Consider the following 24,612-nt stretch of genomic DNA (forward strand, 5'->3'; position numbering starts at 1 on the left):
TTTGTTATTAGAGAAGCTTGTTAAAAAAAAATAAGGTATTTTAAAAAGAGTATGTGTTATAAGAGACTTTATCCAGACGCCTGATAACATCCCGCAATATATAAATTAGTTTGTTTATAATTATTATTTATTTATTAGCAAAGGACCTGCAAATTAAAATATTTTAGGTGTAGCGAAGGAGAGAAAAAAAAACAACTTTTTATTCCAAGGCGGAAAATAAAAAAAATAAAACTGGGAACATTTAAGGGTTGTAATAATACAATAATGTCTTTGTATTGAAAACTTTATTTGATAATAAAAATAGCATTCACAGACTTGCTTTTCTAGCTACATACACATTGTGTTCTGTTCCACGGAAGGAAGCCTGCACTGGGAAAGACCACAATCGCCTTTAATCAAATTAATGTTATTTATCAACTCCCATAAGTTAAATAAAGCTACTGTATGGACAATGTTGAATTGATATATGCATAGTGTTTTATAAAAAAAAAAAAGGTTGGCCCACATACCGCTTTTCGTCAGGACAGAAAAGTGCATTATGGTTATAATACATTGCATGAAATGATGACTGAAGAGCAGACTGCATACAAGTGCTTTATAATCAACAGGCAGGTCCACAATGAAGAAATAAACGAAGTTCAAATGTCAAACTAATAATAAAAAAAAAAAAAGCTTCAGAATTACTTCTATGGTTTCCCATTTTGAAAACGCCTTTACATACCTGATTCAGTTTACATTAAAATATATCCCCAATGAATCATTTCACTCCATTTTCAGAAATATAAACACTTATCACATTCCTCACATGAATCTGTCATAAAGTCTCTTTTATACAAGAAAAAAAAGGCAACATTTTTCCAACAGGCTCTAATAATTACAATTTAAACTCTGTACACACAATGATTGGCCATCTTTTTTTTTTTGTTTGTTTTTTGTTACAGTACCATGGCAACAACAGTGATAGACTTGCAATGCTCATTCATGTTTGTATGAAAATATGAAACATTATACATGTACACACCAATGCACTGTAAGCAGCAGTTTGATGTAGAGGTCCAATAGTAAACATTTTGGCTCAGCTAGGCAGTAATGCAATAATATCTAGGACCAAAAGTACGGCAGATACTACAATTTAAAAAAAAAAAAAAATGTTTTTGTTGCTGTTAAAAGATTTCAAAGTACAACATATTTGCCATTTAGGTCATGCAACAGGACCTGCATGTCACTTTGTGTATACAGTATACCCTTTGACATTTCCGTTCGTGCTTCATGGTGCACAACCTTTGACTGTGAATATTCTAATTTGGGAAAAGATGAGAAAAATCATCTGTTCAGTGTAATTAAGCAGCATATTGTATGTCAATGCACTACTAGTCTCACTGAAGTGCTTAGTATATTTGATGTTATTATTTTGGTCAAACCGTTTCACTACAGACATGGTAAGTAGCATTGGAACACCTGCTTCCTTTGGGGTAACAACCTATCAACTGTATGTCCATCTAACAAACCATAAAACAATAACATAAATAGTCTCATGAGGTGTGTGCTTGTATACTTCCTTCATTACAGTAGTAGTCATAATTAGTATCGTCTATTTAGAACTAGTTTTCCTTAAACTCATTTAGTCAGATTGACTTTGCTTGTTTACACACATTTTCTTTCATTAGTTCCCACCACCATCCTACATATATGTCTAATTAGTAGCTGTAGATCTCTAACAGTCAGAATAACCATGTTAATCAAGCCTAGCCAAAAAAAACAGAAAACCTTTTACCTAAACAGTTTACGTTCCAGTGCCATACATATGGTCTAGAGAAGAAATATCTGGAAAATAATGTTCATAAAGGAACATTGTCAATAAATGTTTGTTGAAGAACATGATAAATCCTTCAGGTTTGACATTTGGCAAATAACTTAAAAAAGATACATTGAAAAATACTTTCTTTAATATACATGAGGCACAACACTCTGTAATAATGTTTCATCTGCATAAAATGTTTGATGGTATGATAGGATCATCATGTATTGAGTGTTTACCCACGTAAGACATGAAGTAATGTAGGTTTGTAGACCCTCCCTTAAGAACCTTTAACAATATAAAGGCTAGAATGTGACTCCGTGCATCAGATCGATATATCAGATGCTGAGGTCCGTGCTGCATTCTTTATAAGGTCGCCTCCTTTGCTCAGCGGGAGGTCTAGAACTTTTGGTGTTATCATGTTTCAGACTATGCTCTTCCCCATCTCTGTTGCTGGCTCTTTCATCCCTGTTCTTTCTATCAGGAGAACTCTCTCTTCTCCTTCCAGGAGAGCGCTCCCTTCTTCTATCGGGCGACCTTTCCCTTCTTCTGTCTGTTGACTTAGCCCTTCTTCTTTCGGGTGAATTCTCTCTTTTCTGATCTGGCGATTTTCTTTGATCCAAAAGCCTATCCAATGACTTCCTCCGTTTGTTGGGTGACCCATCCCTTTTACGCACTGGCGACCTCTCCCTGTGCCATTGGGGAGAATCCTCTTTCCTTCTATCAGGTCTGTCTCTTCTTTCCAAAGTATTTTCAGCACTCCGTGTTCCTTCACTTATTTTCTCGGGAGTTCTTTTTTTCTGTCCATTGATCCCTAGTCTAGCTGCTTCCATTGGCCGCCTCCCCTCAGGGGATCTATCCTTTTTGCTACTTGGTACAATTTTAGAAGATCCATTCCAAGTGTGGTGTTCATTACGGTGTCTGCCGTTCTCCCTGCTAACATGTGTCCGTTTTTCCCAATGCTGTAATGATTTATGATCTGGTGGATAATGCAACTCCAATGATGTATTTCTTTCAGACGGTAGCTTGTTCATTTTCGATACGTTTTGAGAACTGGTTGTGGCGCTGTTCCTGTCACTGCTGGGGTCTGAAGAGAAAGAATAAAAGTAATTTGATACAGATTCCTTTAAATACATAACATTAGATCCTGCCCTTTCAGTTAGTGGCAGCAACACACACACTGTTAAAGCAGTCAGTAGTAATGAACTTGAGCTTGTTAATCTGCTTGTAACTGCATACAATGAGAACTACACATTAGTAAATGCACTTTTGTTTATAATCTACCAGTTATTCAGGATGTAATAATCGCGTTGTCAATTTACTTGGCATAACATCCCCATGGAGAATGTAATATTTCATATAATGATGTATCAATGTCAGAACTTTAAATACAATTAAATTATTTTGTACTGCAGTAGAACCAGGTTTGCCGCATGTAAGATCATCAGGAAAAAAAATGAAAATTAATCTTTCTTCAATGTGATTAGAACTTCTCACTTTCTTGTAGCCTGTGTCAATAAGTACCCCCTTTTAAATTAATCTAACATTTACATTTCCACCTTTCAGCAGTGAAAAGCTATTCACTCCCTTTCAGGCTATTTTGCAACTCTTGCATTTCATTTCACTGGTAGATTCTCCACATTCATCTGCACTTAAATTCATATGTAGTTAAGGAGGTGAAGAGTCCCGATGAGCCGGGACTCTTCAGCTCCTTCACCTGCTTCTACAGTGGAGACGCAAGCTAACTGCAAGGAACACTGCTGCCGTTTGTTGGTGCAGTGAGTATATCTCGTGTCTTGAGAGACCTATATGTTCTACATATTACTCAGGACTTTCTTTATCGCAGCCTCAGAGAGGGGGTTTGTCCAAATGCTTGGATTTGAGAGGAATACATTGTTGGGAGGCATATAACTCGGGACTGTTTGCAGTAACATTACCAATTGTACCCCACGTCCTCCCCCCTCATATCAGTGCCGGTTTGCCTTATTTGTCCGGATCAAGACATTGATATATAAGGGGCACTAAGGGACTTGTGTTTTATATGGGTCACGAAGCACCTGAACGATTATACAGCACCAAGTTCCTTCTTACAAATTATCATTATGTGTTACATATGTTGCAATTAATTGCACTGTGAGTATTACACTTGGAAAAACTGTTTTATGCTGTGAAGCACTGGCTTGGGATCTCCAATCCCTATATATACACATCATATGTAGTTAATATCTATTTTTAAAGGCGCTGAACTCGCCATGAAGATCACATTTTACAAAACATTTCCCCCCTCCTGTAATTTCGTGTTGTTTTTAGTTCTCATAACATATACCTACAGCATAATAATTAAAGTATAGTCTTTATTCTCCTCCCCCCCCCAACAATAGCTTTAAATGTAAATGTTTTAAAATCACTTTCTGGTTGAAATAAAGCTAGCAAGCATCTTTTCAGGATGTGGTTGCAATGAAGAAACAAGACTTAGATGTGATACAGTCAATAGTGTACTTACATGTACAGTTCAAAGAATGCAGAGTGTTCATGAATTGCTGTACATATAGAAATATAGCAAAGCACAAGCAATGTGAAAGAATTAGGCCACAGCACAGAAACACCTAATATTGATTTAGCTACAAACCGTAGTTTGATTTTGGCCCAAAAGGTAGAAGCAAGGCTCCCCGAGCTTGTCATTTCTCATACATGCAGCGATATTAGGAGGTATCATCGCTGAGGAAGGAAGAACCCAGCACCAAGAAAAGTGAAAGCGAGAAAGAAAGAGAAAAAGTAGAACATTTAGATTCCCTACATAACGGAGATGAAAGAAAAAAATAATAATAATCTTCATATTTCAAGATAGTTTATTTTGTTTCCAGTCAGGTTTCCTAGGTGACATCCAAATAAGGCCGATGAGCCTGCAATTTCTATCGTGACACTAGGCATCTAAAAGGTGACTTTGTAACAGACACGACTATTGCATCTATTCTTAAAACGGGGGAACAGAAACAGGATGCCAGAAAAAAAAAAAGAACATTTACATTCAACAGAAAAAAAAGACCACAGAAGACCACAACATTAAAAGTAAAGTACAAAACGCATTACAAAATTATACAGCCTCACTGTGAAGCATGTTCCAACAAAGAGGTAATATACTGGAACTTCACATTAGTAATAAACAGGATCCAAATAGCGACTGACCCCATATGTTTTACATCTGTACTTTATAGCAGCACAACTTTCAAGTGTCAGACTTGTCTTCAAAACAGCATGTTTGTATTTAGCTTAAAGTCAATAGGGCTCAGATTTAATCTCAGTGCAACAATCATGTCATTCTGAGATGAAGCACCTTGCAGAAGGACAATACATACAGTGCATGTTGAACAATACATTGCATCTTTAAGGAGATAAAAGAAAGGACAGTAACAAAAAAAAAATAGACAAATGAGTTGCCAACAATTCTCTTCAAGTTACATTTCATCTGGGCATGTGTTTCTTTTTGATATTTTGACTTAAAAGGAAGAAGTGACGTGATTGTTTAGTGCAGATGACTAGCCATTCAACACAGTATTTGCTCTTCAGTCTAATTAACTTTTAGACATTACGATACAAGGGCAATATTGTCTTAATGTTCGGATTCCAAGAAAAGGAAGACCGTTTCAGTGTCCGTGAAAACTGGAAGAGCACAGCCATTTCTTGGTCTCCTTTAGTCGAGTAGGAACACCATGCCAATCACAGTACTTTGGCATCAAGTACTTGTTGAGGGTTGGAGATACAGTAGCATGTCACCCCCTGTTCAACCCAAAAAGCCCCACTTAGAAAACCTCTGGTTGGTATCTATGCGGAGCGGGTAAAGGATGGAAGCATAGTGTGCTTTGCAATATGAAGATATGTACATCAGAGCAGAGTAACATGCCACAGATGTCAATGGATTTGATACAGTTGTCTACTGATCCATTTACCAGTGCATGGTACTACCAATTAAAGAGCAGCAGAGCGTCTTAAAAACAAACAATCAAGTATACATATAGCATGGGTATTTGTTAAACATGACCTGGATAGAGATAGAAGCATAAAAACATGGCAGTAACCCCAAAATTGGGAGAAGAATATAATGACATCCTTCAAAAACAGTTTCTATAGAAACTTCAAAGACCTTTGGTTGGGAAAAAGCCCTATATATAGGGCAATTTTTCTCATCAATTATCTCAAATAGGACATAACTTTATTTGACAATATATTTCTTTAATAATACAGTATTACTTAGAACATCCCATCTTTACATAAAATAGAATAATGTTTAGAAAATACGGTTCCCCCGATAACATCTTTATCCATACTCTCTAAATAAATTCTCTCCATTTATGATCGACAATGAACCGTTATCTTATTTTCTATATACTGCTCTAAAAAGCAGGAGTTGACAACTACACACACATTATGTAATGGTGCACGCAAGATATGAAGTAGTCAAACCGTGTAATTTTGGTAAGAATTATGGATAAATGTTTCTTTTTTTTTTTTTTAGGATTGTGGTTCCTTGTTTTTACTTCATTACAAAATAATCAAAACAGTTTGGCACAGTTCAATACAGTTTCGTTTTAACAAAGGAGAAGTGATTTTTGTTTTTCTTCACCAATGATGCTACGATGATCTTTCCTCATACTGAGCCCCAGTCCACAGAAGCAAGCAGAGGATGAGAAGAGTGGAGAAAATTCAGTACAAGCGAGGCAATTAATCATATTTCGCAAAAGTTGGTAAGACACTGGTGAATAAAAGAAAAAAGAAAAGGATTTCCTGCTCCAGATCTTGAGAGAGAAAGAGAGAGAGACCATTCAAGGAGTGATGGCAGGGAGCAAAGGAATGTTTTCATAGTTTGACCCACCATATTCTGGCACTGAACCGTCTCCGCGTTTCAGACAGAGACGCACTCTTCGGCCGCCATTTTTAATCAGTTCAATTGCCCGAGCATGCTTCATATTCTTTGTAGACTCTCCATTGATTTCCAGAATTTCATCCCCGACCTTTGCACAAAATAAGTAAACAATGTACACAGTAAATAATTTTCTCAGAAGGCAATAACATGCAGTTATAGTCTTTGTACAACATCATTCAGCCTAAGGGCTAAAGTACCTCAAATATTAAACAAGAGCACTGTGAAAATAGCTCTGGCCTTTAAATCGAATGCTCTCCCCAGAGCTCAGCTGTTAAATCTAGGCACAGAATGATGTTTAATGAACAATGATCTGACCTTCTCAAAATCAAGATGGCAGATATGTAGTGTTAGAAGCAGTACCAGCCATCTAAAAAGCCATTTATAGTATTTCACACTTACTTTACAACATTGCAGTATTAGTGACGTTGCTTACGGTAGCCTATATATTGCAGACACTAAACAATCACATTATGGAGACTTTTCTATATACTGCAACCTTTTGTGCTTGTTCAGAGGTAACTATTTCTTCATTTTACATTTCTTTTTATCACATAATCGTCATTTATCAGGTTAAAGGGATTGTGCCATTAGAAATGTACATGTCAACGGCCGAACACTGAAATCATGAAGGCTGATTTGTTAACCAAAGAAACAGTTAGTGATTAATGCGCTCCAGCTCTGGATCCATACCGTTCATATTATAGTATGATTCAGGGAGATGTTGGAAATGGGGCTAGTGAGGTATATAATGATGAGAAGTCACCAGAAGGGCCAGGCACAGATTTGTTAACCAACTGTGCTTTATTTAAAGAAATATTTAAAACCAGAGACAGAACATGAAACACAGACAGAGCTCAGTGCTACACCCAAAGACACCCATACATGGTACAGTGCATATATATATAAATATATATATAGCTTTAGACCTATAGACCAATAGATATATATATATATATATATATATAGAATAAAATGGTCTTTTAGTTTAACCCTTTGGCCAAAGTGTTGTAAGCCCTGAGCCCCTCCAAGGCAGACCCGTCTCAAGGGTCCTAACACAGATTTGTTAACCAACTGTGCTTTATTTAAAGAAATCACTGGAAAGTGGTTTGAATAAATGCATACCCTAATTTTCCCACATCTTTCAGCTGGTCCATCTTCAGCTAAACGTAGCACGTAGAGATCCATGTTATATTCCCGACCTCCTCTCAGGCTAAACCCAAAGCCTTTCGGACCTCTGTCTAGTTCCACTATATACAATTCTTGCTCCTGCAGGAAAAATATAACAAAACATGCATCACTATTCGTGTGAAGACCAAATACAGAAAAGTCACTGCAGTGCATCAAAAACACATTAAAAATGGAAAAATAAATACATTGATGCTTTCGTTTTTTTTCCTAACGTGCTACTCACCAATATCTTTACTTTGGGAAATTGTATTGTCAATCAACAAAATATATTTCTTTATGTATGGTAGCCTATAGTATTTATATACAGGTTTATACAGAGCTGTATTAACCATTTACCATATTAATTGTAAAAAAAATTAAAAATTTAAACATGTTGTCTAATAGTAGTTAATCGTCCTTAAACTTATTTTTTAAATGGCTATAAATCAAGTAAATAGCAAATAGATAAAAAATGACTGCTAGAGTCAAAGAAAGCCAGAAAGAATCAATAAATATACTAACAGTATAATTAGCTGAAGAGGGAAATGAAGGCGAGAAGCACTAATTAAGACATCGTCCGTTTCTCAGTTTACACAGCGGAGTCCCCAATACGAACAATGGTTCGGAGACGGACATGCTCCACTGTGGTAGCCAACTGCATCAACTCCTTAAAGAGGCAGGTCCCCTTCCCCCCGCTGGTTATGTTTTTATTTTTTACACAACCAACCTCACTCCCCCCCCTTTTTAGTTTTTACTTTAAATGGATGGGAAGCAAGGATTTCCCAGAGCAGAACCGTGTTGATTTGAGCTCCAGAAACCCACTGGTTCCCGAGATGCATACAGTACCTGTAAAGCTAGCACTAGTCTGTCCAGTCGCAGCTTCCTAGTAGTTACGTGGCGGAAGGTAAATATGTACAAGTACTTCCGCCAACGTCACAGGTATTTATGAGGGAAGCAGGGGGTCCTCGAAGCTGAAATTAACGCAGTGCAGCTCCGAGACCCCCTGCTCACCGCCACCCATGTAAAAAGGAGGAGGTGAGCTGGCCCATGTAGAAATGAAGGGGAGAAAGATCTCTCCACTTTTCTATTAGAGTCAGAAGCAAATATCTGTATTCATTCGGCATCCACAAACTGGAGCAGGTCCTTTTGTGAAAGCCATGAAATTCCCAAATAGCCTATATTCCCTTCATTTCATTTTGCAAAATCAACTGTCTGATGCGCTTAACTTAACACCAGTGAGAAGATTTTTCTGCTGTAGAAATTAGAATTGTAACAAATAACCGCATAACACATAACAAGAGACAGGGGAGCCCTATGCTACATCCCATTGACAAAACATATATGGTAAAAAGTATAAAGTAAAATACTTCAATAATAATAATAATAAATACTTGGTTATTTAGTTAACCCTTTGGCCAAAGCGTCATAAGCCTGCATACCAACGCCAAGGTATAACCAAATTAATGCTGGTCCCACACTACACTGTGAACACTTCCTTTTACCTCTGTAAGAGCGGAAGAACCATCATAGGTCCTGTTCTTGCAGCAAATGAAAAGACCTCCTAAGTTAAAAAGGTGAAGGAGGAGTGAGCTCTGGGGGGAGGTGCCACCAGCCTCCAAACAACTGCTACCAGTCAGAAATTATTATTATTATTGCAGTTGGTATGCAGGATTATGATGCTTTGGCCAAAGGGTTAACTAAATAACCAAGTAGTTATTATTATTACTATTGAAGTATTTTACTTTATACTTTTTACCATATATGTTTTGTCAATGGGATGTAGCATTGGGCACCCCTGTCTCTTGTTATATATAATTGCCATGCCCAGTAGCTCTCTTGTTGACATAAATATATATTCATGATGTGGTGGGTGTGGGAGTTTGAGCTAGCTGGGAATGTGTGTTAACCGCATAACACATTTAGTATTCGTTGTCGTTTGACTTAGTTGCAGCAGCCTTATCTGGGTCTGACATGGAGAGCGCTTGAAACCGCTTAGTTTATTAAAAAGGCGTGCGCGGAGCTTGTCGGGAGGGTAACATATCTTCCGACCGGAGGTGCAGCACGAGAAACAAACACCATCACAGAAATGTTTTGGAGGAAAATATTAAGATGGAACATGTGTATTCCAGACCTTTTGAAAAAGACTGTTTCAATTAATCTCTTTGCTGCTTGAGACTACTGTGCTGCTAATCAATTCTCTGACCAGCACAATAGTTTACCAACTATTTTACACAACAAAAACTGAATTAAAACCAGTTGCAACGTTTGTAACATTCCCTTGGACACGCCCAAGTCTTGTGTATGTTTTCTAATTAGATGCAGACTGTACAAGTCCCATACTTCAATGTATGCATGTTTATTATTCTTATTTATACCGGTCATTAAATAGGGCAGCAGAAGTTATAAAGCAGAAACCTACTAGAGTTGCCAACTGCATTATGAGAAACACTTCACTGAATAACAGTTCTAGAATATACATAAAATGAGGTCAGGCGCACTGTATATACAGATGTTCTAGTCACGTGTGTGTTAGACAAACTGAGAAAACATTGAATCAAATGGAAAATCTGAGTAATATTTGCAATGCTGTGGACAGGTTTGTGTAAGCGTGTGCATGTGTGCATGTGTACATGTGTGTACGTGTGTGTACGTGTGTGTACGTGTGTGTACGTGTGCATGCGTATCTATGAATGTATGTGCGTGCATGCGCATATGTGCGCGTCACTTACCTGTGTGACTGGTTGCGTTTTAAATTCAAATTGCGTTTCTTGCTTTGGTTTTGTGTTGTTCCTGTGTTAAAAAGCACATGGTCAGGATGAAATGTAATTCCAAAATCACAAATTGTCCCATTTATCTTAATCCCATGAGTGCCTGGGTAGAGGTAAGAACTGTTTGCAACAGTTTGACAACCGAAGTACAGTTTTTCCCATGTTTTGCCAAGTTCCCATTGGTTATGTGATGTGACCCAGACTAAGAAATTGAAAGACAATTTTGGGTGTGTCCCCCCCCCCCCCCACTCCCGTCCCCGCAAAATAGACAAGTTATGCAAATTGAGTCATGTAAAATGGAGAACAAGTGCTAAAGGGGTTAATTTATTCCCAGGAATAGCTTACTTTGTTTCCTGGGGTATTGTCTGAGGAGTATGTGTGGTTGTAATTGTGGCAATCTTCTCTGCATTGGTCAATAATGAAGCGTTGGAGGATTCTGGAAGCGAACAAAATATTTTACTGATGTTTAGATAGAAAAACAAACCTAATATGAATGCTTTGCATATTTTATTTTTTACCATCAAGTACATGCACTAGGATAGAGAGAATGTGGGGGGGGGGGGGAGAGAACAGAGAGTGTGTGGAGAAGGGAGGGAGAACAGAGAGAGTGTGGGGGGGGGGGGGAGAGGGGAGAGAAGAGGGGGGGAAGGGGAGGGGAGGTGGTGGGAAGGGGAGGGGAGAAGGTTGGAAGGGGAGGGGAGAGAGGAAGGGTGGGGAAGTGAGGGAGGGGGAAGAGAGGGAGGTGGGAAGAGAGGGAGGGGGAAAGAGAGGAGGGGGAAGAGGGGTGGGGAAGAGAGGGATGGGGAGAGAAAGAGAGGGGGGAAATAGAGGGATGGGGAAAAAGAGAGGGAGGGGGGAATAGAGGAATGGGAAGAGAGGAATGGGGGGGAGAGAAAGGGGGAGGGAAATAGAGGGAGGGGGAAAGAGAGGGAGGGGGAAAGAGAGGCAGGGGGAAAGAGAGGCAGGGGTGGGAAGAGAAGGAGGGGGGAAGAGAAGGAGGGGGGAGAGGGAGGGAGAAAGAGAGGAAGGGGGGGAGAGGGAGGGAGAAAGAGAGGGAGGGGGAGAAAGAGAAGGGAAAGAGAGAGAAAGAGAGAGGGGGGGTAGAGAATGTGTGCCCATTTATTGGCAAGTCTGAAACAAAAAAAAGTTGGCCTCTCCTGCTCTGAAACGTTACCTGCAGGGTATCTACACTTTCCCCAAAAAACCCACAGTAATTGAAAGGGGAATGGTGTTACAAGTTATTAAAGCAGCAGTACTGCTTACTTGGTAATGACTGGGTACAGCAGCATGTCACCTAGAAAGTAACCTGTGAAAACTCCGCACACCATACAATATCATTTGCTAGAATTCCTATTCCCTCATCTCTCTCTCCAGACTGCCCGAGGATGACAGAGTGCTTATAAAGGAAGGTTCGAGAGATACAAGGATTTTTTTTTATTATTATTATTATTATTGCCAATACACGCCGCGGATTCCACAACCCGTGGGCAGATTTGTAGAATTTTTAAGAATCCGCCAACGAGTTGCTGAATGCGTGGATTGGATTAGAAAAATCCGTCCGCGGGTTGTATCCAGTTCTTGGTCAATCCGCGCGGATTCAAACCAACCAAATCCGTTTGTGGATTTTACACCGCGAAACAGATTTTGGGGGTAAAATGCAAGAAAAATCAGGAAGCGGATTTGGTCGGATTCACCCGTCCCTAACCACAACTTCTTTAATTAAAGTCCTGGAACGCCCAAATAGCAGTTTTTTTTTTTCAGAAGCAAAAACGGAATCCTTGTATTGTTTATTAGTCACTAACAAAATGTATCTGACTATTCTTTTGAAACTTCCTTTGAAAAAAGTAAAGCATATTTCCCCGCATTGCTGAATGTATTGAAGGAAATATAGCTTTACAAAAAACAAAAAAACTAATAATAATAAAAAATTAAATTATATCTATATCACTGAAAACGTTGTATGTTTGCTGTGCTTATGGTCAATCTGATTGGTCCGTCGGTCTGTCACTCAGCCTCTGGCCAATCAGATTGGTCCGTGGCCCAGCCCCGCACGCCTCATTGGCTCACCAGTCACACTGTCACCCACCGCCGACACAGCTGGGGGGGACACACGAACAACCACCCTGGCAACTCAATCTAATGTTGTTCTTACTAGGAATTTATTCAATTTATTTAATTTTTTTAAAGCGGGGCTGGAGGGGGGGGACTAGGGGTGGGGCTGGAGGCGGGACTAGGTGGCGAGTAGATTTTTTTGTTCGGCGAGTAGATTTTTGGGTGATTTGTCGACGTGTGTGTGTGTGTATGTATGTATGTGTGTGTATATATATATATATATATATACAGTGTTCGACAAACCTATACATTTGCTCGCCTCGGGCGAGTGGATTTAACCCCCGGGCGAGTAAATATTGGCCCAAGCAGCACACGTTTGGTACTAGGTGGCGAGTAGATTTTTTTGTGTGGCGAGTAGATTTTTTGGTGATTTGTCAATCACTGTGTATATATATATATATATATATATATATATATATATATATATATATATATATATATATATATATATATATATATATATATACACACACACACGTGTGTGTGTATGTGTGTATATATATATGTGTGTGTGCGCGCACACACACACACACACACACACACACACACACACACACACACACATCCCTGCTTTGTAATACTAATTAAATAAATTATGGTACTTGCATTGCAATGGTATTAAGATTATTAAATGTAAAACCAGTATTTTTGTAACAGTGCCATCGCCTGTGCAGGCAAATTGTGTAAAGCATGAAGGAGTCTAACAACATGCATTTTATATTTTATGTAGATTACTATTTCTTCAGTAACCACACACATCAGCAGTTTCATTAATCTGTGATTGGGTTACAGCAGCAGCACATAGCCACTGTGCATTAGACAGATTCTGTCATTTGCATGATGAGTTGCAAGAAAGCCCCGAGATAGTTTACTCATCAGATAAGGGGGTCGTTATAAAGAGACAATTTTGCTTTCCATCAACTAATGTAATGTAGCATAGCCTCCCGGCCGCTACTCATTTTCCTGGGCCCTACCAGTATAAGCCCTGTTAGGTGCAGCCAGTGGATGGGTTAATTCCTTTAGAAAGGCCTTGTGTGCTTTTGCAACCGTAGGCTGCGCTTATAGTGCCGTCGACGGCGACACAACAGTCGCGTCAAAACAAATGCATTGTCGCCGTTATCGGCGCTTATAGTGCACGCGATGGCGACAAAGCGATGGAGCGACAGTGCTACCAAAAATCTGGTAGTCACTGATATTTGATGTTTTCGGTGACGGTCTCCACTTGCGGCCAATCAGGAGCTTCTCCGTCCCTCTGCCCTCCCCCTTTTCTGGCCTTGTAGCCAGCGACGTCGCCTAAACTTTAAATGCAAATGTTATTTCTGCAAATCTCTTAAAAATGAAAAAAAATAATGCACTTTAGTTGTGATGCATAATCCAAAAGAAGGACTAGATTTAAAAAATATATATATATAATGAGATGAGAAATTAAGTTCATATTAAAATCATATTAGCAAGATCAAAAATGATGCTATTTCATTAAATCAGAACATCTGCTTGATGGTTTTTCGATGATAGACCAGAAGAGCTTCCATTTGTGATTCACTTACAACAAGTATTGAAGAAAGAACATATACTGTATATGTGAAAACATCAGAAGAAAGAAAGACAAAAGAATATACGTTACCATCGCCAGGAATGATGCGTAGATTGACAGTGTTTCCTGCTTCCTTAATTAAATTAACGATGTCCGAATGGGATTTGTTGGTGATGGAACATCCGTTAACGGCCAAGATCCGATCTCCCACTTTCAGCTTCCCGCATCGATCGGCGGGGCTTCCCTCTATTATCCGACCTATTTTGTGAGGCATGGCAACACAAGCATTGCCCGCTTTTGTATTTGCAGTTTTATTACAGTGGTAAGACATTGCAGGGGACAGGAGAGGAGGATAGAAAAGGGAAAGAGAAGGTTTAGGGTTAATAAACGCATCAAGCTAAAAGTTATTAGGATAGCTTTGCTGCTTAGGCTCAAAACATTGGCAAGCTAAGGTGGCTGGTTTACTGGTCCTATGAAAAGAAGACAGGGAGTGATACAATTTCATGTAAGGCTGTTTTGTCTGTAATGTAGCACAAAAGAAAAAAAGATAATATATGCGGTATTAAATTATAAAAATCGGCAGTCTAAATGAAGACCAATACAAAAGTATGGGTAGAGGTCAATGGAATGTCCAAGAAAAGCAATCCATTCTAATAAATTATAATGTCTCCAATGTTTAAGTTCCTATTAAAATAATCAACGTAGCAATGGCACGTTGAATCAATGGCGCCTTTGAATCAAAAGGTCGCCCTTAAAACACAAGGGAAAGTATGGTTAATATTTAAAAATGGCATTTTGCTTCCACGCCACCATATTGTGTATTCAAATAGTATAAATGCTGCACACTTTCTTTTGCCAATGTTATGTTCTTTCTTGAACGAGAAAGATAATCAACTGCAACTAAAAGGCACAAGGCCTCCTCCCCCCGCCTCCTTCCACCATAGACATTCAGTGCTGCATGGGTAAGCAAACAGAAATTGTTTCTTTCATCACCACGAAAGGAACATTAAGCAAGCCGCAAGACAGCTCACATGAGAAGGGCACGAAGTGCAGGTAGAAGATGAGTTCTGGAGAGCTCAGGGAAAGTAAATCATGCAGAATAAAAGTATTGGGGAAAGCCTTATTAATCAGCAGATCTAGGAAAAGCCCTAGCAAGAGCTGCATTGTCTGCGTGGGTATTGTTCACCCTTGCTGATGCTACGTGCTTTTGTCAACGAAATATTCAAATCCACTTACACAAACGTACAATCGTGTCACTGTGTTGCAACATCAGCAGGAGTTTTACAATAAAATGCAATGATTCAACTAAATGAATGGATATGATTAAACGCCTCGTTTTGTACCCTCACCTAGCTAAATTGTCAATGCAAAACGTGTGCAATTCCTTATTGTCAGTGTTATTTTCACATTTATTTCTCTTTTGTGCCATATTGAAACAGTTGAATGTGAAAAATGATAACTAGTTGGACTTTTAGTTCATGCCCTTCTGGCATTAGGAAGGTTCAAGCCGCAATACCTGAAACTGGAGGGTGTCCTCCCCCCCCCCCCCCCCGAGCTGATCTTGGAATCGGATTATAAACAGGGTCGCAGGTTCTCCAATAGTAAGCAATTTTCTATAGGCCGCCCGGAGTGATGGAGCGCTGATCCCCGCAGCTAATTGGGGTCTACCTGTTTGTCCGATGGACCAGAGGCCAAATGCTCAGAAATCGTGGGGTGCCCTAATCACAGACGAGTTCAGGTGGATACCCCATGTCAGTGATCGACCGTTATTCTTTACGTGCCTTGCAATACTTATTATTTGATACTTAAAGCCCAGTTTGACTCCATGAGAGATTCAGTTGTGCTTAGAATATGGTAACAGGGGAAATAACCATTTTAAAATATCTGCTCCTTGTGAAGGGGTTAATTCAAAAATCTTTAAGATCAATATCAAAACTCCACATTAGTTCCGATACATGTCGGGATAGGCATTCTGAAATCTATCATGGTCCCTCTACAACCTCTCCTACTTTCCTAGCCAAGCTCCACTTAACTCTGTCCTCAAGGATTTTCCTGCTTCAGCACAGTGGCTCAGACTGATTGAGCCACCAGTGCTGAAGCAGGGATTTCCTGAAAACCTGACCTGTTGGGGGCCCTTGAGGACTGGAGTGGAGAGCCCCTGCATTATATAGTTAAAGTCTTTCACAATTCCAACTGTATCCCCTCTCACATTATCTTCAGGATCTAGAGAAGTTTCATACAGATTTTTACCTGGGGGCCTTGCTCTTTTCCACTGATCGAGAAGAAAGCTATGATAATATTGATTAGTATGTTACTAATATATGTAAATATATTTTTTATTAAGAAAGCAGTTTTTAAGGTGCTTTATTAAAAAAGACTGATATTTAGATGAAAGCCCCCAAAATGTTGCAAGGTCTAGAACATATTTTATTTAGAGGGAAGCCAACAAGGATATTGCTTCTACTATTTAATTTTTCATATATAATTCTAGTATGTTTTTATTGCTCCCTAAACGGATGGGATGAAGCCATAAAACTGCGGGCACTCACTGAAGAGAACCCAATAATTGCACATTTTACTGTTATCTGGGGCTTAAAATGATAGTTGACATCTTAATGGAATAAAACCAGAGGCAAAATAATTTCGAAGCATATTAATCCTTCAATTTAGATCTCAATTACAGAAAACTTGAGATTTATGCATACAGTTCCAAGATTTGCATGGCTTGGGGCAAAATAACAATTTCCTAAGAAAATGTAAATGCCAGTATCGTTACTCCATACCTGTCAACTCTCCCTGGCTCTTTTAGTTTATTTTTGCGAGCATCTCCCTTAATTTTAGCATCAGAAACCCCATTGGCCTGAATGGAGCCTTACTGATTAGAATCAGTACTTTACAATTAAAATGCCACTTTTTGGTAAAAATCCCCAAAACATCACGGATATTGGCCTATTGACGTTAATCATTCTGTTATTGGTGGTTCCTAAATGTTTATCCCTGGCAGTTGAGCAGAGGTCGAGAGCAGTACTGTAGAAAAACACTTTGTCTTACCGCTAAGATGCATGTAAATACACTAATGGGGAAATGGATATTTGAGATGTGCAATTCTCAGAAGCTCACTTCTACTGCTAACATTTCAAATATTCTTCTCATATACTGTGTTAAAGAGGCAATCCAAGACGGCAGATGTTTTTGCAAATGTAATTTTTCTTTAAATATAGGGTTGAAGCAATGGGTCTCCAGAGCTGCACCCCGTTAATTTCATTTCCAGGGAACTCCCCGTTCCGGAGATACTTACCTGCGAATTAGGTGCCGGTAGTCGCTCTCCTCGAGTACCAGGGTTCACAATGTGTCCGCTCTTCAGATATTTCCTGGCCTGTGGGCCAATAGGAAGCCGTGACATCATCGGAATGGATTCCTATTGGCCCATGTGCCGCGTGAGCTTCAAACTTGAAAGCCCTGCTCGCTGAGCAGGAGCAGCTACTGTACCGGCACCTCGTTTGGAAGTATCTCCAGAATTAAGGGGTCCCAGGAGCTGAAATGAATGGGGTTCAGCTCCGGAGACCCTCTGTTTATATAAATGGTACTACACAATTCCACATGCAAGAGATATTTTTGACTATCATTATTAGAATGATTTTCTGAATGTTATTGCTACGCTTACCAAAAGTTGTTCCAGCTTCTGGCCGGCTAACAGACGAAACAATAACAAATCCAAAGCCTTCATTTTCACCACGTCTGATTTCAACATCGTATGGCTGAATTACAGTGCTGACTACGCCACTTCCACCACCACCTCCACTGCCAATTCCACTGGTGCTGCCACTGCCAGAGCTCACAGTGTTTAAAGAGTTCTGGCTGCCTTGCGGTGTACGTTTCTCCTCGGTCAGAGAGGCAGGCTGGTTGCTGCTATGGTGCGAAGATGCTGGTGAAGCAGGGACTTCATTCTCTACTTTTGCAACTAAAATATTGAAATATGAAGAAATGAAAATGTATTATTTTATAACCAGAGTTGGCTAAGAGAGAAGCCATATGGGTGATAGCAATACGGTGGGCTTGCCTCCCCCACCAAATCTCTGGGCAACTCCTGCCTCACAAGTTGGGCCCAACATCCGCATCTGAGCGCGGGACTGGCATGCTACCGGAGGCCTTCCAGTCCCAAGGTGAATTTTTGTGTGGGTATTGTGGTGGGGAGAAGAGCGAAGAGAGAGAGACACGCAGAGAGAGACACACACACACAGAGAAAGAGTGGTGGACAAGGAGAGCGAGAGAGCGCGAGAGAGAGCGGGAGAGAGAGGGAGAGATAGAGAGGGAGAGATAGAGAGGGAGAGATAGAGAGGGAGAGATAGAGAGGGAGAGAGAGGGAGAGGGAGAGAGAGGGAGAGAGAGAGGGAGAGGGATGGAGTGAGAGGGATGGAGTGAAAGGGAGAGAGAGGGAGAGAGAGGGGGAAGGAGAGGGGAGGAGAGGGCGCGAGAGAGAGAGGGCGAGAGAGAGAGAGGGCGCGAGAGAGATTGGGAGCGAGAGAGGGCGCGAGAGAGAGAGGGCGCGAGAGAGAGTGGGCGCGAGAGAGAGAGGGCGCGAGTGAGAGAGGGCGCGAGTGAGAGAGGGCGCGAGAGACAGGGAGCGAGAGACAGGGAGCGAGAGACAGGGAGCGAGAGAGAGGGAGCGAGAGAGAGGGAGCGAGAGAGAGTGGGAGCGAGAGAGAGTGGGAGCGAGAGAGAGTGGGAGCGAGAGAGAGTGGGAGCGAGAGAGAGTGGGAGAGAGCAAGAGGGGAGCGAGAGAGAGGGAGCGAGAGAGAGGGGAGCGAGAGAGAGGGGAGCGAGAGAGAGGGAGCGAGAGAGAGGGAGCGAGAGAGAGGGAGCGAGAGAGAGGGAGCGAAAGAGAGTGGGAGCGAGAGAGAGTGGGAGCGAGAGAGAGTGGGAGCGAGAGAGAGTGGGAGCGAGAGAGAGTGGGAGCGAGAGAGAGCGGGAGAGAGCAAGAGGGGAGCGAGAGAGAGGGAGCGAGAGAGAGGGAGCGAGAGAGAGGGAGCGAGAGAGAGGGAGCGAGAGAGAGGGGAGCGAGAGAGAGGGAGCGAGAGAGAGGGAGCGAGAGAGAGGGAGCGAGAGAGAGGGAGCGAGAGAGAGGGAGCGAGAGAGAGGGAGCGAGAGACGGGGAGCGAGAGACGGGGAGCGAGAGACGGGGAGCGAGAGACAGGGAGCGAGAGACAGGGAGCGAGAGACAGGGAGCGAGAGACAGGGAGCGAGAGACAGGGAGCGAGAGACAGGGAGCGAGAGACAGGGAGCGAGAGACAGGGAGCGAGAGACAGGGAGCGAGAGACAGGGAGCGAGAGACAGGGAGCGAGAGACAGGGAGCGAGAGACAGGGAGCGAGAGACAGGGAGCGAGAGAGAGGGAGCGAGAGAGAGGGCGCGAGAGAGAGGGCGCGAGAGAGAGGGCGCGAGAGAGAGAGGGCGCGAGAGAGAGAGAGGGCGCGAGAGAGTGGGAGCAAGAGAGAGCGAGAGGGGAGCGAGAGAGAGGGAGCGAGAGAGAGGGAGTGAGAGAGAAGGAGCGAGAGAGAGGGAGCGAGAGAGAGGGAGCGAGAGAGAGGAAGCGAGAGACAGGGAGCGAGAGACAGGGAGCGAGCGAGAGACAGGGAGCGAGCGAGAGACAGGGAGCGAGCGAGAGACAGGGAGCGAGCGAGAGACAGGGAGCATGAGAGAGAGAGACAGGGTGCAAGAGAGGGGAGAGGGAGCGAGAGAGAAGGGAGAGGGAGCGCGAGAGAAGGGAGAGGGAGCGCGAGAGAAGGGAGAGGGAGCGCGAGAGAAGGGAGAGGGAGCGCGAGAGAAGGGAGAGGGAGCGCGCGAGAAGGGAGAGGGAGCGCGAGAGAAGGGAGAGGGAGCGCGCGAGTCAGAGAAGGAAGAGGGAGCACGAGAGATAGAAGGGAGAGGGAGGGGAGGTAGAATAGATGTGGGCGACGGGGGTGAAGAGAATAGAGGTGGATGAGATGGGGAGGAAGGGAGAAGAGAGGTGGGTGAGAGTGGGGGAGACTAGAGGTGGGTGAGAGCGAGGTGATGTGTAAGAGAAAGAAGGGGAGCCTTACAGTAAATCTAGCATACTTCTAAAGAACACACCTGGGTACGCCACTTTGCGCCTGATGGTTAAATTGACATGGCCTTGCTTTGCAGCCTGTTGCATCAGCTGTACAACAAGCTGATGGGATTTCCCAACCACTGCTGTTCCGTCCACACAAGTAAGTTCATCACCCGATCTCAGACGCCCATCAGCATCAGCCGAACCTACTGGCACAATATGACCTATCAAGATCTGTGCAGAAAAAGATGGATTAGTACATAGTTACATATAGTTACATAGTAGATGAGGTTGAAAAAAAAGGACATACAGCTCAACCCCGTTATAACGCGATCCGCTACAACGCGAATCCGCTTATAACACGATGTAAGCGTGGCGCCCACTTTTCGTATTTATGAATACTTTACAACACGATTATTGGTATCTTAAATACTTTATTGTACAATGCATACAATTGTACGTTATTTCTAGCGTGATCCGCTTATAGCGCGATGTGATTCTTTGGACCCCAAGCACAGCGTTATAAGGGGGTTGAGCTGTACGTCCATCAACGCCAACCAATGCGAAATTTAGAGGACTGATACTTTATCCTATACATGATGTTTATTTGTTTTAAACAGAGTAAGATTGCGTTGCACAAAATAATCAAATAAATCCTGTACTTTTAGATTCATTTACATTGTGAAAACGGAATATAAAAATCCTGTGTGAAGAAGCAATAAAAACACAGGATTTCAACAAAACAAATAAGCTTCATATACTTGCCTTAATAATGTGCTATGGACAAGCTTTATATACCCAGCTTAATAATTTGCTATTGCTATGCTTCATATACCTGTTGCTATGCTTCATATACCTGGCTTAATAATATGCTATAGCTAAGCTTTACTTACATGGCTTAATAATGTACTATGGCTAAACGTCATATACCTGGCGTAATAATGTGCCATGGCCATGCGTTATATACCTTGACTTTCAGAATTATTGACCTAAAATAATGGGGGGAAAAATATGAAGTCCTAGAGTTGAGTTATCACACGCTCATTAGATGAACTGGGCGCACATCGTTTTACAAGAATATATTATGTTTCCATCTAGGTTTGACACATTAGGTCTTTATTTGTGGCATAATATCTCCTGAAGTAGACTAGGACAATGTCACATATACGGTGACAAACATTCCTGAGTAGCACAGATGTACTTACTGGTTCCCCTGGCTCATTTCCGCCAAGAATTCGAAATCCAAAGCCAGTTTCTTTCCTCCATAAAAAGATATCATGTTCTTGAAAATCTGGAACTTAAAAGAAATAAAATATTATTTTACAGAAAAAAAATGTACCAATTTCAGTTGCCGTTAGGTTTTCACATTTGAGCTCAAGAAATTAAATGGATCCAAGTTAACAGCATAAATATAGAAAATCTGTCATGACAAATAAATAACGGGCATCCCATTGGTAATATCGGGAAAACGTCAGATTTGTCTGGAAAGGAGATCTCGGATGGTCTATACAGACACCATTACAATCGTTAAGGCGGCTTGGTGGTAGATCATGTGTAATAAAAAGTCCTCTAGATTGAGACTTCACTAGCATGTTCAATATGCATGCAAATAAATAACTTAAGACACTGGGCCCATACTTAACAGTAGTCAGACAATAATAAATCACATCATAGTCTAGTGCCTCGGTTAGTAACTTCCACAGTATAAGCATCTGCACTAAACCCAGTGGCCCTTTCGTCATAAATAACTGGCTTAAGAATACCAAGAGTACAGCAAGAGGAAAAAACATGGTTAGGAGCCAAAGCTTTTTGTACAGACTGTTTTATTAATATAGAACAGGAGTGGCCAGCTCCAGTCCTCAAGGACCACCAACAAATCAGGTTTTCAGGATCTCTCTGCTTCAGCAGTTGACTCAATCAGTGGCTGAGGCAATGACATGGCCACCTGTCCTGAAGCAGTGATATTCTGAAAACCTGATTTGTTGATGGCCTTTGAGGACTGGAGTTGCCCACCCTGATATACAGTGGAAACTAAACAATGCCATCTTATGAGTAATTAAAAACACAGCTTAGTAGGAGTTCTAATGCATTTGTATTTAATTACATCTACAAACAGAAAAAAGAATCAAAAATGCATGTGTTAAAAAAAATAATTTAAAAAATGATATTCCTTTTTGCAAAAAAAAAATTTATACATGAAATGTGTCGGACTTTGGTTCTGAATGAAAAGGTTGCAATAGTTAAAAGTCTTTGACGCCCAGTGGAATGATTACTGGAAACCCGTTTTGATCTTTAGCAGACCTGCACACATATTGATTTGAATAGTGGTCTCCAAAAGTCAATACCATTAAGAAGCAAATGAGTCAAGTAGAGGGGGTGAGATCGGGTCCTTTCCTAAAATCAATATAATTGAGAGAGAAAGACCCAATTTGTGGTTAGGCCTTGGGCCTGTGCTATGTGAGGACGCAGTTTATTAGGACTGATGCCAGTTTGCAGTATTGGGAAGCTCTTCATGTTCTTGTGAAGTTAAATAGACCCTTTGAGGGCCTAAACCGGTCTGAGAACTGGAAAAAGCCAGTTCACAACCAGCATAACAGAACATTTTCCTTCATTTCAATGGGTGCATCATGGATCACATACTGTACTGCATTAACAATTTTTGAATGTAATAAGACCACATGTAGCACGATCTTGAAACAGGCCCATCCACACTCCATATAGTGTTATTGTTTAAGTGATCCTGACTTTAAAAAAATAACATTTTAGTCCAAAAAAAAGTAGGAGAGCTAGGAAAAAGCAGATACTGTATATTGAAAAGTTGTAATACTTCTTACACTGCTGTTTTCCAAAATAACTTCAAGGCTTTCATCCATGTTCATTAGGACAATTAGCTTGAGAGCAGCCGAACGAGTATCAAACTGAAAGGGGAATGGGAATGGACAGACGCAAATGGGTTTGGGCTGGAGCCAGATGGCCCGGCTTTATTGCATTAATCTTTGGTCTACATATATGCAGGGGTGGAGTCCATGATTAATTCATTCATTAAACGAAAAGCTGTTATCCCAGATACTGGAGAAGCTCAAATCACACTCATAGTACTTAAGTCATTTATTACAAGTGGCCAAGTGTATACTTTGGATCAATTAATGGACTGGGTTCCCTTATTTGCTTTGCAGTGTTTTCCATTCCCCCTAATGATTTCTATTTCCGGAAACAAGTGGACAGTGACTGTATATTGATATATTTGTTACATGTGAACAGTAAATATTGCTTACGGTTAAGGGCGGGCACTATCACGGGTGTTGCGGCTCTAAGAAAATGTTTTTAAAAAAATAAAAAATCGGAGGATGAGCCTCCAAGTTTGGCCATAATTTCGCTTGGATTTAAAAGTTAATTTTCAAGTTTGATTCGAACTTTCAAATAAATGTAGAACTTTGGTTATCTAACCCGCAAACCTGCCCATCCTTTCTTCTTAAGCTATTGGAGGTGTACTTAGGGTTGCCAGGTGTCCGGTATTGAAGTGGACTGTCCTGTATTTGGATACTCTCTCCGGTAAAAAATGAAAGGTACTGTAATACTGGACATGTATGTCCGGTATTACCTCCCTGGACATAGTGACCTGACGCAACTTTCACCATTGAGTCCAGTATTTTTGGAGAAGCCACCTGGCAACCCTAGGTGTACTGGTGAATCACAGGATATGTATATTCTATTTGGAAATGTCTTATTGCAGCTTTTCTTATTGCAGGAAATAGAGAAAACAAGCCTATGTTTTTTTGGTCCACATTCACTTGTCAATAATGTAATTACTCTAGGTTTCCGTGCTGTTATAGCTCTTCGGCCTAATTGGATGTTAATTTAACTTCAAGATTAAATACCCATAAAACTAAACCGAAACATCGATATCAGTCCCGTGTGCTTTACTTCTTTATGGATGTGTTGCAAAATACTAGAAATGATGCCCTGTTGGTTACCCATGTTGTGAAACCATGCCTGTAGATTTCTTTATAAAACCTGAATGAAAACAATGTTACCTCCAAAATATAGACTTTAACGTCGGTGCTATTTTCTATACCTGGAAATGCCTTAACACGTGAACAGTGGTGGTAATATTTGCCCATGAATATTTACAGTGGATAAACCTGATAACTTGCAGGGCTATGGCCCATCTACTTCCTATCCAGCAAAAAGAAACCGGCAAATGCTTTAAAGCAAAATTGATTTTTTTGGATGTCAAGGTTACG

General features: G+C 41.0%; 1 protein-coding gene across 9 annotated transcripts in view; it reads right to left on the reverse strand.

Moving 5' to 3' along the window:
* Nucleotides 1–267: 267 nt before the first annotated feature.
* The window catches only part of MAGI1 (membrane associated guanylate kinase, WW and PDZ domain containing 1), a 379,816-nt gene continuing 355,471 nt past the window's right edge, over nt 268–24,612 (reverse strand). For 4 of the 9 annotated variants that reach the window (XM_075574262.1, XM_075574265.1, XM_075574261.1 and 1 more), the window contains 9 exons: nt 21,574–21,665; nt 20,410–20,602; nt 17,965–18,261; nt 14,391–14,594; nt 11,000–11,090; nt 10,616–10,676; nt 7,842–7,985; nt 6,669–6,807; nt 268–2,885 (listed from right to left, as the gene is read on the reverse strand). In XM_075574262.1, the coding sequence (XP_075430377.1) occupies nt 2,137–2,885; nt 6,669–6,807; nt 7,842–7,985; nt 10,616–10,676; nt 11,000–11,090; nt 14,391–14,594; nt 17,965–18,261; nt 20,410–20,602; nt 21,574–21,665 (1,970 nt within the window). In that variant the 3' untranslated portion in view covers nt 268–2,136. Of the gene's footprint in view, nt 2,886–4,427; nt 4,517–6,243; nt 6,449–6,668; nt 6,808–7,841; nt 7,986–10,615; nt 10,677–10,999; nt 11,091–14,390; nt 14,595–17,964; nt 18,262–20,409; nt 20,603–21,573; nt 21,666–24,612 lie in introns of those variants that run through there. The other 5 variants (XM_075574269.1, XM_075574266.1, XM_075574268.1 and 2 more) reach the window with 3 other exon arrangements.

The sequence above is a fragment of the Ascaphus truei genome, chromosome 17 (genome assembly GCF_040206685.1).
Source record: "Ascaphus truei isolate aAscTru1 chromosome 17, aAscTru1.hap1, whole genome shotgun sequence".
NCBI lineage: Eukaryota > Metazoa > Chordata > Amphibia > Anura > Ascaphidae > Ascaphus > Ascaphus truei.